At 39.9% G+C, this 17,811-nt stretch overlaps 1 protein-coding gene across 4 annotated transcripts in view; it reads right to left on the reverse strand.

Annotated features, from left to right (window-relative positions):
* Positions 1 to 17,811, reverse strand: part of dock7 (dedicator of cytokinesis 7) — a 56,756-nt gene that overhangs the window by 15,879 nt on the left and 23,066 nt on the right. For 2 of the 4 annotated variants that reach the window (XM_008288157.1, XM_008288156.1), the window contains exons 15-31: positions 16,567 to 16,684; positions 16,245 to 16,315; positions 13,609 to 13,747; positions 13,230 to 13,331; positions 12,840 to 12,926; positions 11,604 to 11,835; positions 10,227 to 10,391; positions 9,510 to 9,679; positions 6,567 to 6,656; positions 4,097 to 4,192; positions 3,827 to 3,967; positions 3,400 to 3,513; positions 2,753 to 2,920; positions 2,456 to 2,595; positions 1,602 to 1,771; positions 780 to 958; positions 393 to 575 (exon numbers count right to left, since the gene is read on the reverse strand). In XM_008288157.1, the coding sequence (XP_008286379.1) occupies positions 393 to 575; positions 780 to 958; positions 1,602 to 1,771; positions 2,456 to 2,595; positions 2,753 to 2,920; positions 3,400 to 3,513; positions 3,827 to 3,967; positions 4,097 to 4,192; positions 6,567 to 6,656; positions 9,510 to 9,679; positions 10,227 to 10,391; positions 11,604 to 11,835; positions 12,840 to 12,926; positions 13,230 to 13,331; positions 13,609 to 13,747; positions 16,245 to 16,315; positions 16,567 to 16,684 (2,365 nt within the window). Of the gene's footprint in view, positions 1 to 392; positions 576 to 779; positions 959 to 1,601; positions 1,772 to 2,455; positions 2,596 to 2,752; positions 2,921 to 3,399; positions 3,514 to 3,826; positions 3,968 to 4,096; positions 4,193 to 6,566; positions 6,657 to 8,332; positions 8,426 to 9,509; positions 9,680 to 9,975; positions 9,997 to 10,226; positions 10,392 to 11,603; positions 11,836 to 12,839; positions 12,927 to 13,229; positions 13,332 to 13,608; positions 13,748 to 16,244; positions 16,316 to 16,566; positions 16,685 to 17,811 lie in introns of all 4 variants that reach the window. The other 2 variants (XM_008288158.1, XM_008288159.1) reach the window with 2 other exon arrangements.

The following is a 17,811-nucleotide window of genomic DNA, read 5'->3' on the forward strand; positions in this document are numbered from 1 at the left end:
GTTGTCTGCTTTTATTATTCTGTCTCCACCGTAGCCAAAGCATATTAGTCACAGAGAAGCTCCATATGGAAGAGTAGAGTGCACTAATCCTCTTTTCAAAGACAATAACAAGAACAGTAAAAGATTAGGAATTGTGTCACTACCAGAGCACAAAAAAAGGCCTCTTTCAGTAGCCCACTCTAATAAGAGTGTTCAGTTTCAACCAGAAGTATTATATTAGCTCAAAGGATTCTCTGCTTGTTTAATTAAATATACTATAGAGGAAGATACACTGAAGAAGCAGGCACACCCCACACTGCAGATGTCCCACCCTTCTGTGTGTTGTTGACAGAAAAACAGTGGTTAATTGGTTCAACTTGTCAGTCAGCGAGCGCATTCACGGTTGATGCTACCTTGTACTCAAAGCAGGAGACGCAGAGGTAGAGGAGATCCAGCAGGCGGTTGAGCTGGGACACCGAAAGATCCGTGAACCATTTCTGTAGCACCAGCTCGTCAGCGTTCTTCAGCACCCACAACAGGCAGATGAGCAGGCTACGACTCGACTCAGCGGAGAAGCTTCCGTGCTGACGACTCGCCTGAGGAGGTGAACCAGGAGGAATTACAGGAGAGACCACAGAGGTACAGAAAGAATGTGAAAGAGTATTATACAAAGATGAGCTGCTTCCTGTAATTGTAGATCAGAATCTGAGTCAGAAAACCGTATTAATCCTTGCAGTGACAATGCTTAATTAACAGCATATCACAGTCACTGTGTCCAGCGGTTCCTCTGCAACGGTTACCTGCGAGTTGAGCAGGAAGCTGCTTGGTCGGGACATTGGAGATGCAGTGGAGGTGCCCGCAATTGCCATGGCGACAGTCTGACTGATCATGCTGTTACCCTCTCCCTCCGTCTCTTCTCCACTGCTGCCCACCGCTGCCCCCTGGGGACCACCGGGCCGACCCCACTGGTTATGGGACTCTAGTAAGGCAAAAAAAAAAAAAGGAAAAGAGCATAATTTGCACCTGGATCAATAGAGAGAGCAGAAAATCTAAGTGCGAATTGAGGATGAAAAATGTTATGAGCATGTCATTTATGCAAAGAACTACAGCTAATGTTCAAACGCTTATGAGTGTACAAACTGTGGAATACTATTAGGACAAAATCATATTAGAAAGGAGGCCTGGATAGACAGGTTCACTAGAGTAGGGGGTTAGGACAGAAAAGGAAATGCAGTAGGGGTAAAGTGAGTTTAGAGATTAGCAGGGACATGATGTGAAGGGACAACATCCTTTACAGGTTAACTGATAGCCTTCTAGGTTGAAAGGGATATGCTATTAGAGGGCACATATAACTCCACACATGCATTTGTTTGAAAAGCTCACAGTATTTGGCATTTTGCCACATTTTAAACTTCAAAGCTTTGCCAAAAAGTTACACCGGTCACTCTCAATTATGTTTAAAGGGAACTCTTATACAAGTGCTGCTGACTGCACAGCAGGAGGAGAAGAGTTGAGTACAAAAGACACGACAGAGATTAAGATGTTAAAGATTTGTATTCCACAGGGATGAATGGATAGTTCCATTTTAAAACAGTTTTCAGTTAAAAATTGCTCATCTGTACCTGTAAAGTCATGGAGCTGGGGCAGTGTTTCCATGACAATGCCAATGAGAGGCAGATAAAGCATGGCAACCCGGGCCTTGACCTCTGGATCAGCGTAGCGTGGGTCAGAGTCATGGCTGGACAGAAGGTTGTGAACAACGCTGACCACTTTCTTATGTAGACCAAACATCCTAGAGTGCAAAAGTAACATTTAAAAAAGGATTTAAAATACAAAAATAAAGGAACAAGGAGTAGTTATATTTTATCTCAAGAGCAAGAAGGACAATGAGGGAGGGAACAAGACGAAAACATTATATAACCAGAACTCATCCATATGTTTAACACATCTGTCGTTATTCATTAGTACAGAGTGAAAGTAAAAGATGGATGTAGCATCTTGTCTGAAAAGAGATTTAGATTTAGAAGTGTCTCAAACACGCATTCTTTCTAATTGCCTCCTCTGGCTGAGAAAAACAAATCCAATTGTACAGAAGCCTATCAAAAAATTACCCCACTTCTTACTTGATCTATTACCTCAGTAAACACTTGCTTAATGACTTTATGGTCTCAATTGCTAACTTCACTCGTAATGTCTGGTTTCAAAACACCAAGGTCGTTACAGCCAAATTCCAAACTCAAGGCTTCAAAATGGTAGTCACACACAATAACAATGGGTTACATCACAGTGCCTATATCCGTCTTTTACACACAGTCTATACTGAAAAGTAAATGTACACAGGCTTATCTCTCATTAACAGAAGAGAAGGTGACAGCCTGAATGTAATTTTCCTCTCACCACACCACTCGGCAGTTTAGCTGATGCATTGACAAACAGACACAATTCTTCTTTTAACAATCTTGACAAACATACTAACCCTTCATTGTCTGGATCCAGTATCACTGACAGTTCAGACAGTACTAGTCCAGCCAGATAATGCTGCTCTCTGAACGGGACGGACAGCTCAAACATGTTGGCTATCTTTTGATCCTGGACATGTGTGGAGAACCCAGAGCTCTGTTGGAGAAGGGAGAGAGTCCAAAGAAGACAGTCGCCATAATAAGTATTGTATTTCTGACTGTGACTAAAATTAAAGTTTTCTGAGATCTTAATGTTGATAACTAGGATTTCTGAAGGGACAATGTACAGTCTCCCTCCATCTCTTCTGTCCGACCTGTGACGTTGCTGATGACACAGAGGGTGAAGGAGAGGCAGGTGGGGTGAGCAGGCTGCAGGGCAGGTTAAGGGTGACGTAGTGTTCGTGACTGCAAACGATTCTTAAAAAATCCAGCCTCAAAGACTCAAGGGTTGGGTTCTGCAGAGCATAAAGCTTTGTGGACACCTACAAAGAGGAAACAGAGAACACTGATGTATATTTTTAAACACTTGCCTTATTTGCAATGCCTTATTTAAAGAACGAATTATCACCTCACATTTGTTTGCCTCTGTCAACCAGTCAAGTTACACTTTACTTCCACGTCTGTCCAAACTCATATTATATGCTACACAAACATTATGCCATCCATGGCTGTTGTTGGCACAGAGGAATAAAAATGGCTAGCACGTGCCATCAAAATAACTGAACTCTTGAAAGGTCATTGCAAGATCTCAGATCTTAATATATTCAAAAGAATTCTAAAATGTACTATTTATAAAATCCTAAAATGAACATAAATCAAAAACTAAAATAGGTGCCTCAGTTAATACAACTTAATTTGCAAACTCTTGCATACCTACACCTTCACATTGATCTTGATGGAACTTCAGTATCCTGCAAGATACAGAACAAGATATATTCTAAAAATGAAATAAGGAACGTACCTGTTTCCAGTATGCCTTGATTAGAGTGAAGACAAAGCCTCGGTCCATGACTGACAGCAAGTCATTGAGAAAAAAGGCCAGGCTAGTGTTTAGCCTCTCCACCAGCTCCAGATCCTAAATAGATGAGAAACAAAACTCTTGAACCTGCTTTACAGAGGTAAAGGTCAAAAGCATGTCTTTTAGTCTCAAACTAAGTTTGTCATATCATAATATCCAGAAACAAGAACAATGAGCTTTTATACAACTTCTCATCTTATAATTATAACATTAGTAAATGTCTTTAATTACCTAACTTCCCAGAAAGGTTTTCCAACTTACGCTGTAGGCAGCAAGCCAATACTCCAGTCTGCATCCCAAAAATTGTGCGCCTATCGTTGATACCATGAGAGGCTTTATGCTATCACTATTTCGTGGGGTCATTATTTACCTTCTGGAAGCGTGACACAATGTCACCAGCGATGGTGCTGACCAGGGCTGTAATGTCATCCATGAAGCGTTCAGGGAAACGGTTCTTCCTGGGTGACTCCAAGCGGTCAGTGAAGTAAAGGTGGTGGATAATGCTCTTCACCTGTGGTCATCGTGTACAATAGGATGAAAAATAAGCAATTCATATGGATTTTAGAAAAAAAACCAATGAGAAATATATCAACCCAAGTCAACGTATTTTTTTTTTTTTTTTTGAAGATTTTGTTCCTACCATGAGCTCAAAGAAAAACCAGGCCTGTTGCAGAGCACCTTCCCTGACGCTCCCACTGCTCACAACCCACTGGAGGGCCAACTCTTCATGGAAGAGCTAAGTAGGAAATTCAAGAGGACAACAGGGAAGGACAGAGAGGGAGAGGGAAACAGAAAGCAACAGAGCCAGACGGGAAAAAATGTGAGGCACCAGAGAAAAGTATCCCTCGTCATCATACCAGAAAACAAAGCTGGGTCTACATGTTGTATAAATTGTGAAAAGGATTCCAAAATGTATTTACTTATGGGGGCTATGGTGTAAAATAAAATCTAACTGGCAGTAGATGTTGGTGAGTACATGACATGTCACTTCAAAAAAAGTAAAAATAACCTGACAATTTCGTTATCAAAAGTATTAACAATGATAGCGATACTACATTCTCTATATGAAAAAGCAATACAGTCCAGTAAAGCTCCTGCGCCCACAACACTGAAAATGAACTTTATTAAAGGCAAAGTGAGGTTAGGTGTTTCAATTCTAAACTCTAAGCAAATAAAATGAAAGAAAAACAATCACAAAGCTATAACTTTTAATTGTGTGCAACAATATTTTGGGAAGATGCACTCTTATCACCATGCAAAATTCTGCATTTTGTAGTGTAACATTCTAAAAATGCTATATGGCTGAAATATGCTTTCTTTTATATATGGAAAGAAGATTTTTTTTTTTTTTGCATGGCAAGAAAAATGTACTGTTCTGCATTTCTTCTAAATATTGTGCATTAGTAACATGTATCCAGTTGTGTGCTGTTATGCAACAGTAACATCCAACACAGTCTGGCTAACACACTGACTCTTGTACAGAGTCTGGAAAGTCTTCCTTAATCTTGCTGACATAATGAAGATAAGAAAGGGACATGACCTGATTGATGCCAAATTTAAAATCTATAAGACGTCAGTGCAACCTGACACATCTTGTTAACTTTGTCCTTTAAAAGTTACAATAAACAGTCAGTTATGCTTCTGAAAAGAAGCCAGTATTGACCTCTGAGCATTCCTTAGTATGAACAATTAAGTAGATCAGATATGAGGCGTGTACTCCAAGTGAGGTTTATGGGTTAGCAAGGTATGTTGAACTTAAAGCCACAGTTTTCAGAGTCATAAAGACGACTTTCTTTTAATCTAGATTACCTAATCAACTGATGCTGCACTGCTTACCTGCTCTGGACAAGGTTTTAGGGAGAAGGAGGAGTTTGGAATTTAAATTAGTTGTAAAAAGTGTCTTTCTTTCACCATTTCATTTCCAGGAAATTCTCAATAAGCGATACAGATCATCTGCTAAGCGAATATGTTACATCTATGATTATTTATTTAATGAAAATTTAAAAACCTAGAATTAACATGTGCAACATTTTTCCAAGTGCCCTCAGGTATGAATAATACTACAACATGGCAGTTGTACAGATCTTTAGAAAGGTTTTGCTAATTACTTTTGTACTACTTCTACAACTATGTGTTTATCACACTACTCTGCACATTGACTCAACAGAGACAGTTTACCATGCTGAATGTATCTAAAAAAGTGTCTCTTTTGTTTACAGTTTTTGAGCCATGTTGCATTCATTTTATTTCTCCACTGTGTTGTATTTTGCTCTCAGTCTGTCTAATTTGTTCCCATATTTGTCTCCTCTCTGCTCTGTGTAAGCATACTCTACAGTTCAGCTGAACAGTCCCGGAATTTTTGCACAGTGGGTCACAGCTGAGTGGGTAAGCAGACTTGTAATTGTTAACAGGATCTGGGGCAAACTGTTTATTTTTGAAGAATTTTGAAATAAGACACATAGAATCAAGTGATTTTGATGAAATAACATTAATTTAACTGTAGATTTAGTTAATTTTCCTGACAGAACTATATGTCCCACATAATTAGTTAGAGGACAGTTAGAAAGTTGGAATTGTGACTATTCTGTCTGTTTTAGTTGTTTCTTCTTTGATAATGATGACATTTTGGTGGTTTAAAAAAAAGAAAATGTCCTTAATATCTGATTGCAAGTTTTGGGGTTCAAGGGTTATTATTAGTAATCTTCATGAACTATATCCTGATAGCTAACAACCTAACCACCTGTTTGCATGTTTGCTGGTATCTCATGTTGGATCAAAGACCTGATTGAAAGGAAAACAGCGTTAGGTTTCTCTCTGACTAAACGAATGGTTCATAATTAATGAAGACTTCCCAGACTACGTGGACACAGCTCACTGTACCACACAGTCAGCGTTAGCCAGACTACAACCAACATTCATGTCACATCAAAAACTCCTCGACATGTTCAGAACAAGAGGCAGATCAGTGACATACAGCATTCAACAAGACTCCACAACCACCAAATACGACATCAACCAATCCAGAGGCACACATCCACAGACAAGACAAGGTGAGGAGGCGAATAGGAGGTGGGTGGGGTTGGCTCCTCCCCCAGTGCAAGTGGCTCTACCTTTTTTGTGGGCAACCGTCCTGTTAAAGTTTGCAAGAAACTGGCGCTCTCAGTGTGCGAAGACATGCGATTGCCACAGCGCTCCATGGCCTATGAGTGGGATGAATGGAACGGTGACAGCAAGGTTAGTGGAGGAGCAACGGGAGCGTGGGGTTGCACCTTCATCCTCAGCACACAGGCAAATGTGTGTGCTGGGTCATACACCCCCCACACACACATGCACACAACACACTTTTGTGACCTGTTGCACAAACTTGTCATACATGAAGACACAGAACATTTAGACACAGGACAGGGCCACAACACTTACAAGCGTTGCACCCGTAATCTAAAACGGCTGACACATCGATAGATTGAGTGACTTAAGGTAGAGATGCAAAATGGCTGCATAAAGGCACACGTGGCCAAGTGAAGACACAAAATTGATTTGTTTTCCTTGATTTTACAGCCATTGCTTATGATGCGCCATTCTGCATCCCTCCAGATGAATACAACACTTTAGAGACATAAAATGACATAAAAAGAAACTATCCTACCATATCAAGAGGTATCATTATTCATAGGTAGAATTAAAAAAAAATCCATCCCAGGCTAAATACTGTAATGTACAAGCTCTGTCAGTGTTGGCACATTTAATTTAAAGTTGTAATCTAGGTATGATTCTGTGATTACAATATGCAAAGTTCATTTATTCTTCGTTACCTGATTTGCAAGTTAGTAACTAACAAACGCTTATGTCATGACAACTTAAAATGACAGAGGACATGACATCACATGAAGATGGGAAGTGAAGCAGACTTTACACATGTAGATACACATTCACACTCACAGATATACCATGCTCCAGTGACAAAGTGAATGGCATGTAGGGTTAGTAGAAAGTCATGCAGGTATACTGGCTGAGAGTGGAGGAAGTCAAGAAAGGAGAAAGGGAAATAAGAAATGAAATAAAACAAAAGCAAATTCTAGTCTAGTCTGTTGATGGAAATGATTTCTAACACTACTCTTTTTCTCTACCACCCCAACAATCCTCTGTGAAATACATACACACAGAAAGATTATGTTTTTTGTTTTAACTTTATCAATAACGGACCACTGTGGACAGAAAATGGAACGCAAATCCAACATGGTGGGAAAGGGAGGTCAACAATGTACAAGAAATTGCTGCCATGGATAACGCTGTACTTAATTTACAACTGGCATTGCTATATTTAGACGACGTTTCATGCAAATACTGAGAAAAAGAGAGGTGCTAGATGCGCTAAGCAAAGAGGGATGGCACCTAAGACCTAAGACATGACAGCAGGAGGGTCATGGAGGCGGCTGTGACTCCCATGTATGAGATCATGGGAGGGTTGTGATTTAAAGTTTAAACAGAATACTGTAATATTCCGAAGTTTCGGTCTTTTATGTCTTTGTGCTACAGAAGGTGCATTGTACATGGTGTAGAAGTCTCTTTAGTTTGGAAAAACTTAGCAAAAAATGGTTGGTAGTCACGTAAAACCAATGCAAGCAGCTTCACGATAGGCTGAGTATATAAAATAAAGATGTGAATATTACTTCTTTTTTTTCTCCATTCTTTTTGAAGGTCATAAAATGAAAATCTTACAAGGATTGCCCCCATATCCCAACGATGATCTTACTTTCAGTGACTCCGAAAAAGCCCACAAATAAACCAAAACTCCAAATATCGCAGTATCCTTTAGCGTGAATAAGGTTGTTTTTGTAGTGAGGTAAAGTGGAGGACGGGGCATTCATAAAACCACCTGCATGGTTTCTGGAGCGGACCCAGGGCTGGATCCCCAGGGGGCACTCTTACAGCCCATGGTGTGCACCCACGAGTTGGAGCGGTCTAAGCCCTAGGGGTGCCAAGGTCAAAGGACGCAAGGCAGGCGGGAAGCAAAGGGAACAAGCGAGCAGCACGGGGGAAGGAGGAGGGAAGGAATAATGACAAGTTAAAGAGGTTCAGAGGTCAGGATTTCTGGAAGATGCCAAGGGCCCAAAAAGGTTAGCTGTCAGTAAAGTTAAAAAAATCCAAATCATCACCACAGAGGAGCAAAGCACATAGGTTCTCTCCCTCCCTTTCTCTGTGTAAAAAATAACTTCCCCTCCCTCAGAGACAAGAGAAGAAAGGTTTAGTTAAGTATTAACAGCACAGGCAACATACATCAGAAACAGGGGCTGCATCCATCATATCATGGTTACAAGTACAGCAAGACCATTAGAAAAGCACATTACACCATTCACTCACTACTTGTGTCCTTTTTAGGTTAAATAAAAAAATGTTTGAAGTGGGAAATCACAAATTATGCAAGACAAAATACATGATAACAGATAAATAAAATTAAATTGTAAAAAAAAGAACAAAGAAAAAACTTTGCTACTGTTAATGTCTTGTTGAAAAAAATCTGCTATTGGATTTTTTTGACACCATCTGCTTTACTGATTTGACTGTATACCAAAATGTATGCTTTTCACAACCTGCACACACTGAGCATTGTTTGTGCGTGTGTGTGACAGGTTGCTGTTACGGCGGTTAGAGCGATAAGATGTCCAAGCTTATGTTTACGCATTGGCTATACAGTTTACCTATTGATAAAAAAAAGTCCCCTGGGTCACACTGCACATGGAGGCCTCAGCCTGATGTGGGTTAAGTAAAATAGATTCAGTAAAACTACCTCACATGAGTCTGTCTAAAATACATCACAAAATCAATAAGTGCTGCTTGACTACAGCAATGTGAAATAATTGACTATGATATCTGAAATCCCAGTGTAGTGCATTAATATCCATCACCGCTAGTTCTGTCCACATTAGGACCACATTTGACTTGAGTTTAAGTGGCTCTTTAATGCTTTAACAGAAAATAAAATTCTAATACTACTGAGATAGAAAGAAGTTACAGGTTCAAGTATAACCGCAGACCCTGTTTGACAACCTTACCTTGCTGCCAATGATGGAGCGGACCTCGTCGTCAGGAGACGTGGGCGTACCAGAGATGTCAGGGTTACTGTTGCTAAGGCTACGGGAGCGATTGAGGTTGAGGCTGGCTGGTCGAACGGCTGAGCGAGCCATGGTAGCATAGTGAACTGAACCTCCCAACCCTCCGGGGCCTGGAAAAACACAGAAATTAAGAAAAAAATGGGACAACTGGGGTAAAACCAACAAATTAGGAGAAATTCATAGATATATTTATTCTATTATCTATTATTAGTTAAGCAACCATTGTGTCTTGGCAGTGAAAGGCTCACGTGTCAATACAGAAGGATTGCAAAAGCTTGTCTTTACATACCAAACACCGCACATCAAATGTTGTGCCAAAGCAAATATTACGTCAACAAGCGTAAATGTTTAAAAGGGTGAAACATTTGCATACAGATTAAGACATCTGGTACTGGACCATATCTACCTGTTAAAGATGAGTTGGAGTCTGTGTTGGACAGGCAGAAGGCAAAATGGATGTGGGAGGGGGAAAAAAACAAAAAAAAAAAAAAGAAATAGAGGAAGAAAAATTATGGCTGGCAGGTTTGGTCATAAGACACCCAGTGAAGGTGAGTCAGGGAGTTGGATGAAGTTAACTTAAAGGGAGAAAACAGAAGATACAGAATAACAGAAAAATGTCAAAAAAAAAATAAATGAACTGTGTTGACTGCAAGTTACCTGGGGATGGTGAGTTGGGGTCAGTGCTGGGCAAGCGGAAGACGTAGTGGATATAAGAGGACAGCAGGCTGTTGCGACCATGCATGTCCTGGCTGGTGTCCAGGTACTTATGAAGGCGGTTCACGATGGATGCCATGACCTCGAAAGACGCTTGGCCAAGATTCACTAAACACACATACACACAAAACAGTATTCTGTTCAAGTGCTACTGTGCAGAACACAGTGGACTTTGCAATACAGATGTCAGAAAAGTTCAAATCCAGAGTTTTAGGTAGCACACTATAGGTAGCATATGCAGTGGTGTGCCATCAGAGCCAGCAAGGCCTTCTCTGCTGGCCAAAACTCTATCAGAATTACTGACTGGTGTTGTAATATTTTCCCATTTATCTTTTTACATTATTCTCAATAGTCTATTCTCTTCATTTCATAGCGTGTCTCTGGGCTGTGGTGCGTCCAGCAGTGTATGTTTATATTAGAGCTTTTATCCAATCATGTTCCAGCCATCACGTGTTTTGCCAGGGTCAAAGAAATCTGCCCTGAGGCCTTCAGAATCAAAAGTGCCTGTAGTTTAAAATGTACTGCGATGAAACTGTTGCTTTAATCAATCAGATTTAGAGTTGGTGGTCTCAGGGGCAGCTAGCTGGCCTACGATGATGTCAGCACTTTCACGTCCTCTGATTGGATGGTCAGAGAGCTTAGCCAAAGCTAGTAGTTTGAATCTGTAGCAACCTGCACAAGCTAAATCTTCATCGTAAAAGTATTAATAGCTGTTTTTTGCTTCTTTTTTTTTTAAGTTCAGCAAGCGGACATTCTCAGCCCTGAAGTGAATTAAAACTTCTGGCAGAAACACGACTGGACAGACCTGACTTTCAGCATTAGCCTCCATTGCGATAAAACGGGACTTATTGTTGGAAGTGAAACGCATGGACTACCTGCTCAACAGAGTGACTGAACTCTTCGCGAGGAAAAAAGGGAGGATGGAGTTTGTGTTCAAACAATCACAAGTTTTGGTGAGTAAAATGAATTATATTTACATTTATATATATATATATATTTTTTTTTTTTTTCATTTTATTGGGTTAATATTAATGCTCCTGCTAGATGTGATGCAGCTGTGGCTGCAGTGAAAGGAGACTTGCTGACTAGTTTTATTTGGGTTTCTTGCTTTAGAGGTGGCCTTCATTCTTGCTACATGAGACACCTGTCTGTGATGCAACATCCTGTTACACTGCCTTTCTGTATAATACTGATGGTTTCTATCGTCGTGGCATCACAATGATGGTATTAGCAGGTGGTTTGATTCAGGTTTCCAAGCTGCTGTCAAACCAATGTAAACTATTCACTTTTAGTTGTATTTAGTGCAATCCAGTGTCATACCTATCTGCCCAGCAATGACTGGAGGCCGCACCACGAGCAACACCAGCTTGTCGAGTAGAAGGTGAAGGAATCGAACCACTGGCTCTAGCTGGGAAGAGTTCAGAGCCGCAATGCTGGACTTGAGCTCGGTCTCCAGGTTGTTCTCCATGATGCGCATGTCTCCTATTCTGACTGGAAACATGTGCTCATCCAGGGCATGTACCAAGGCAAAGAACTTATCCAGGTACTGGTCCTGGTGAGGGAGAGGGGGAGGAATTTGGGCACAGAGGAAAAGAGAAAGTGAGCAATTTCCTGGCACGATCCTTGTTGGCAAGACAATACAGAAAAGGGTATATACAAATAGACGGATAGTAAAAGAACAGAAGAGAAGAAGAAGAGAGAAATATGAAATATGAGAGAAAGGTGAATGGGTAGAAAAAAGCACAAAAAGAAGTGACCAAGCTTAAAAAAAGCACAATTGTGTTACAGGTAGAAAAAGAGGGAAGGAAGTCAAAAAACATAAGGTAAGCTTGGATCTACTCCTCTGTACTTGTCTCAAAGCCGGCAAGTTGGCTCACTGAGTAAAAACCGCAAAACGAACATTACTACAAGAACACAGGAGAATCTAGTGAGTCTAATCTGTGCCAGGAACAGTGATTTATGAGCACATTAGTCCCAGTTAGGCTCTTAGGGACCACAGTCAAGCCCTCCACACCACAGCCGACACATAGATGGAGTAGGCCTCAGTAAATTACTGGCAAGGTAAGACTCAGCCACTAATGAACTGGTGCTGGGAAGGAATTACTGCCTAGATGTGAAAACACTGTGTGGTTGTTTTAGCTTTCATTGAACTTTCAAATTATTACCTGAGTGATGCTTGTGAAAATTATTCTGTGGAAACTAACATTACAGTATGCTGCTCTACTAATTCTAATTTTAATGGTTTATACTAAAATATGTACAGCTGAAAACAGCAAGAAAGATGAAGCAGAGTAAGGCTAGTGTTATTGTTTCCACACCTGCGAGTACACACAGGTCTGAGTATCATACATTTATAAATTTCATTATCAGAACGTGCATGCAAGGCTCTGAGCAGATGTCTGCACATCTTCCAACTTGTTGCAAAGTCCATGAAGTCACTATGCTACAGAGACAGAGAAATGTGCATGCTCTGGAAAACCAAAATGGATGCTGAATTATGAAAAATCCACATAATACTGTTAGCTACTGTAGACCTGCTGTATAGAGTACTCTTACTTGTGTGTGAATGGTTGAAACAGCCACCACTTCCACATTGAACACTCCTCGATGGTTGTCCACCCACTTCATTCCTGGGAGAGGAACCTTAAGTACAAAAATAGCTGAGTAAATCCAGGCCGTACTGGCAAAATGGACACAAACAGTGACAAGAGAGAGCTATTGAATAACACTATGTCAGCATATAGTAATAGGGTTTAAAGGCTGCTTTAAAGAAGATCTACCTCACCTAACAATTAAAAGAGGGTTTTCTTTTGTTGAGATTTCTGACTGAACTCTGTAAATCCCTTCCATACATGAAATGTTACCGCAAACAGACAAATATCAGAACAGCCTCTTTTGATCATTCGAACTTTGAAACGGTTGCATTTTTGAAAAATTGTGTCTTACATCTGGGGAGAGAACAGAGTAGGATTGTGGTGGTTTTTCGAGAGACACAGGCAGACAAAAGTGTCCTGTTCGAAGTCGGCCATTCTGCAACATGGGGATCCACTAGAAAAGAAAAAATGAACACAAAGGACAAAAAACACACATTTTAATTTGTCTTTTACAGACAATTTCCTTTGAAGTGGACACATTTGTATAAAATTGAATGCATGCGGTTTAACTGACAGTGTTTACCTGTGTGGAAGACAACATGTATCAAATTGTGTGTCACATATGAACATGAGTATGTCTAAAGCAAGACTGGAAGCCATAGTACTGACAGGACAACAGCTGTTACCTCCAGCCACAGTGATGGCTTGAGTGCGATCATGGCTTTACCTACCGTGTATCCCACTGGGGTCTCCAGTGGTGTGTTCTGCTTCTGCTGGCAGCTGACGTGGTAAAAGGTGAAGAGAATGTGGTGGTGGTCTGACAGAGAGGCAGGTAGCTTGATCTTGACCTCATCATGAAAGTCAGGGGATCTGCAGAAATGAGTAGCAATAGTATAAAAACTATTCAACAACTGTGTTAAAAACTGCTTTACATTCAACTAATTGATAGATTAGGAAAGCCAGCTACCCTAAATAGATTTGTTTCCGTGCTACGTAGACAGGTTAAGTCATACAATCCAGACTGCCATGTCGATGTCCGTCCACTTGCCTGAGGTTCTAATTATATCCACTAAAAGACTATGGATCTGCCACTGTTCGAACACGCTATATAACCAAAGCATAAGCAAGCTTCTGTGTATGCAGAACACTGAAAGTCTTTTTTTTTTGCATCCAGGCTCCAAGTGTGTAACTGCTTTTCTCTGCTGACTGCCTGCTCTGTAGTCAGAAACACTTCAATGCTGGTACTCTGCAGTACATGCTTTTGAATGTGGGTTAAGTGGCTTAGTCAGTCATAAATATGTCACTTTTGTTCAACTAGATATAAAAGTTATTTAAAAAGGTTAGATCAATGTTTCTATAGCTAGACAGGATTACATACAAGCTATAGAGCTGCATATTAACACATTTCCAGCCCTGCAAGTATAAATATTCAAATCATCTGACATTTCTGTGTATTCTATTTATAACTCGGAAATCTTGGTCACAAGGCAGAACAAGGGTTCACTGTGGACTTTAAGTGATCTAAGGAGAAAGAAATTATATAACACATCATTATTCACTTCAACTGAATTCTTTTAAAGTCCCACAGGAGGACATTTTGTCTGCAGGAAAAATAACCCACAACTAAAGCAGGCCTATAAACAAATCCACTAGGATTGCCGCAAGGACGGAAATGACAAAAAGTGCTTAAAAGGGTCACAGAAGGGCCCGATTTCTCATGGGAACATACATTTTGGTTCTGTACCAAAAAGGAAAGATCCTTAAGGAACAACAGCATCAGGAGCAACTTTTATTGCTGTGGAAAACATAGTGGGTAGCACAAAGTACAAAGGTCAGAGGCTCTCCAGATCTTCAAAACGTCCCTTATAAAAGAGAATCATGTCTTTTTTGCCTATCAAATGTCTTCCTATCTTCCATGAAGAGCCATAAAGAGCTTGGCTTTCTCAAGAGTAATACTACATCATTTCTGAATGAGCAGACTGTAGGGTTTCCACCCAAAAAGTCGATATGTCCATTAGCTATAACCAGTCAGAGGTCACACAATCCAAAGGGATTTGTCTTGGTATGTCCCACAATCAGGACACCATTTCAGTCAATTTTTGATGGGGGCCAGTGACAAACTGATGACAGCCTTAAGGTGGGGTCCTGGAGTTGTTGTGATAACTTACTAATGACAGGGTGCTTGGCTGTATGAGCAAGAGGCACTCACCTGATGGGCTTCGTAGACGAGGGGAGTTGTAAATATTAGTCTTTTTCTAATCGCCATAACTTCTAGTATGTATCCATCTGAAAAACTGTCTACTCAGCTTTTATGTTTCTTCTTCACATTATCCCTAAAAGTCAAAACTGGAAGGACCTCTATTACTTATTGTTTGGCTGGATAGTTAAGGTTGCTAGGTAATGTTGGCTGTTGATAGTGTCAAGTGTTAAACATCACTCTAAAGCCAATGAGAGCAATGAAACCTGAGTGGTATATCGCTATTGCGTGTTAAACAGTATAAGTTGATGGTGAGCTTTCCAACTATTAGATCTGTTTCCAATGTAGCCGCCACACTGTAACTGTAATTTGAAAAGCATCTTTTAAAATACAATTAAACAATCACCATGTTTCCGCCCAGTTAGCTGCCAGGCTTGCAATACACTGGTGGAACCCCTAGACTTTACTGACCGTTACCTATATGAACACTACTTCTACTTCTTTTGTCCTAATCACAGCGGTACATTACTCACAGATTGATTCATTTTAGCCATGAAGGTGTGACCTCTGGGTGACAAATGACAAACTACTGGATGCCATAAAAAACACCTAATAGTGGTAATAAAATAGAGACCCCTCAGAGATGGAAGAAAGTTGTGCCAAGGACACTACTTGACATTACTGAGAACAAGACTCAGACTATTCTTAAAATAAAGGCATCAAAGAGTAGAGTAGACTTAATGCTGATGCTGAACTACATGTGTAGCTTGGCATTGCTGCGGTGGTCCTGAAAGCTCAATGCACTGCTACTTGACAAAATGCATAGAACGCAAGCAAATCAGGAAAACATCTTAACCACTTTGATTATGGCAAATTTGTTGTGTTTTCTTTATTTGCTGCTCAGTTCTGTATTTGGTTGTGTTTTCTGCTGTGGAGACGTTTGCTGGATTTGCTTTATTTCTCTATTTTTTTTTACGTGTTTTCTCAAATTGCAACGTGTTGAGCTCCTCAGGCTGCTGTACACTGCCAACAGGATTGACTACATTCACACTATCATAGAAACGTTATGCTATTATTATGGAGCTATAACGTCAAAATGTTTGGGTAAATGTAAATGTTTAAATCACCACTCACAGTTTCTTTCAAGCAGAAGACACTAAATGTACTCACCTGTTATGGTACACCACTGCAGTGTATGCCTCTTTAGAGAAATCTGCACAGCTTGACTTCCCGAATATCACCTGAGGAGTAAAAAAAAAAAGCAACCTATAACGAATGCATTCAGCCATGTTACAGTAAAACTACTACCATATCCTAACATAAACTTGCAAAATACTGCAACCTGTCACTGCACTGACTAAAATAACATTTTAATGCTAAAAGTCTAAAGTTGGCAACAAAATAAAACAAATGGCAAAGATACAACATTAAGACTGAAAAAACTTCGATCAGTTCACAAACAAGAATTGTGTTCTTTTAGAGTATGGCGTACCGGCATTGCATTGTTTGGATCCTCTCCGTTCATGAATTGCACTTTCACTGTGATGTTTCGAGCAGAGCCTTGACGGTTTGCAAAGTTAAGACTCTGAGGGTTCACGTACAGTAGATTCCTGAAAACCATACATATATGTGTACAGACACAAAGGAAGAGAAAACAAGAAACATCAGAGATTATATTACACTGCACCGAAGTCACATGACAACATAAAAAGCTGGTACAATAGAGAAAACTGAATATAAAGCCGAACAACCAACATCATAAGTATGACACTAACTTTATAGTATGTAAAAGACATGTCAGCGTTTACCAAATGATTTAAAAGCAAATCATCATCCTTCTGAAATCATTGTAATCGTTTTTTTTTTTTTTTTAAATCAGTTATGAGGCCATAAATACCTTTAATGAGCAGTTAGTTAGTCATATTGTAGAAATCCAGCAAACAATACATTAGCGTCATGAAGCAAAAATTAGTCATAATATGAATTCAGCATATCTTTAAGTTGTGCTTTGAAATAAAACAGCATACAGCTGCTCAGATTTAAAATACATGAATCTAAATGTGATCATGTATATTGTTATACTTTGAAATATCAAGCAAACAGACAAGTGTGTTTAATATTTCACAGTACATTTCATAATGTTGCAAAACAGCTCATCGGATTATATATATAAACACATAAAATACTGGATAACTTCAGTAACAAGGTCCGTTTCTTTCCACTAAGTGACCAGGATCCACAACCTCTTACTCGGATTTCTAAACCTTTGAAGTCTTTACAAGGGCTTGACCTAATTACCTACCATGTTACATGAACTGATCAATTCAAAGGGGCAAGGCCTTGGTGGTGGGTAAACCATATTCTGATTGGTAGAAATGGGAGGCTTGGCCTGTCACAACCATAGAAGTTGAAACCTAAGAATCCTAAACTTCGTTTTTCAAAAACAAGTGGGAGGAATGATGAGTATGTGACTTACTATGGGTCAATACTATCTATCTATAAAGTTAGTTGATGACTTGATAGGAGTAATGAGAGTTTGTTATCATCCTCAATCATATATTGAAAAGTTCCATTAAAGTTTGCCCAGATTAACCTGTTAGGAGGGCCCCAGGTAAACATTTACCTGTTGGGGTCCTGTTGTGACAATTACATAAAAGGTTCCTTTCTCAGGAACATGTACAATGTGAGCATAGGGCCCATCTAAAAGACACAGACACAAAATGAGCCAACACTGAAG

The sequence above is a fragment of the Stegastes partitus genome, unplaced genomic scaffold (genome assembly GCF_000690725.1).
Source record: "Stegastes partitus isolate 25-593 unplaced genomic scaffold, Stegastes_partitus-1.0.2 Scaffold544, whole genome shotgun sequence".
In the NCBI taxonomy this organism is placed as follows: Eukaryota; Metazoa; Chordata; class Actinopteri; family Pomacentridae; genus Stegastes; species Stegastes partitus.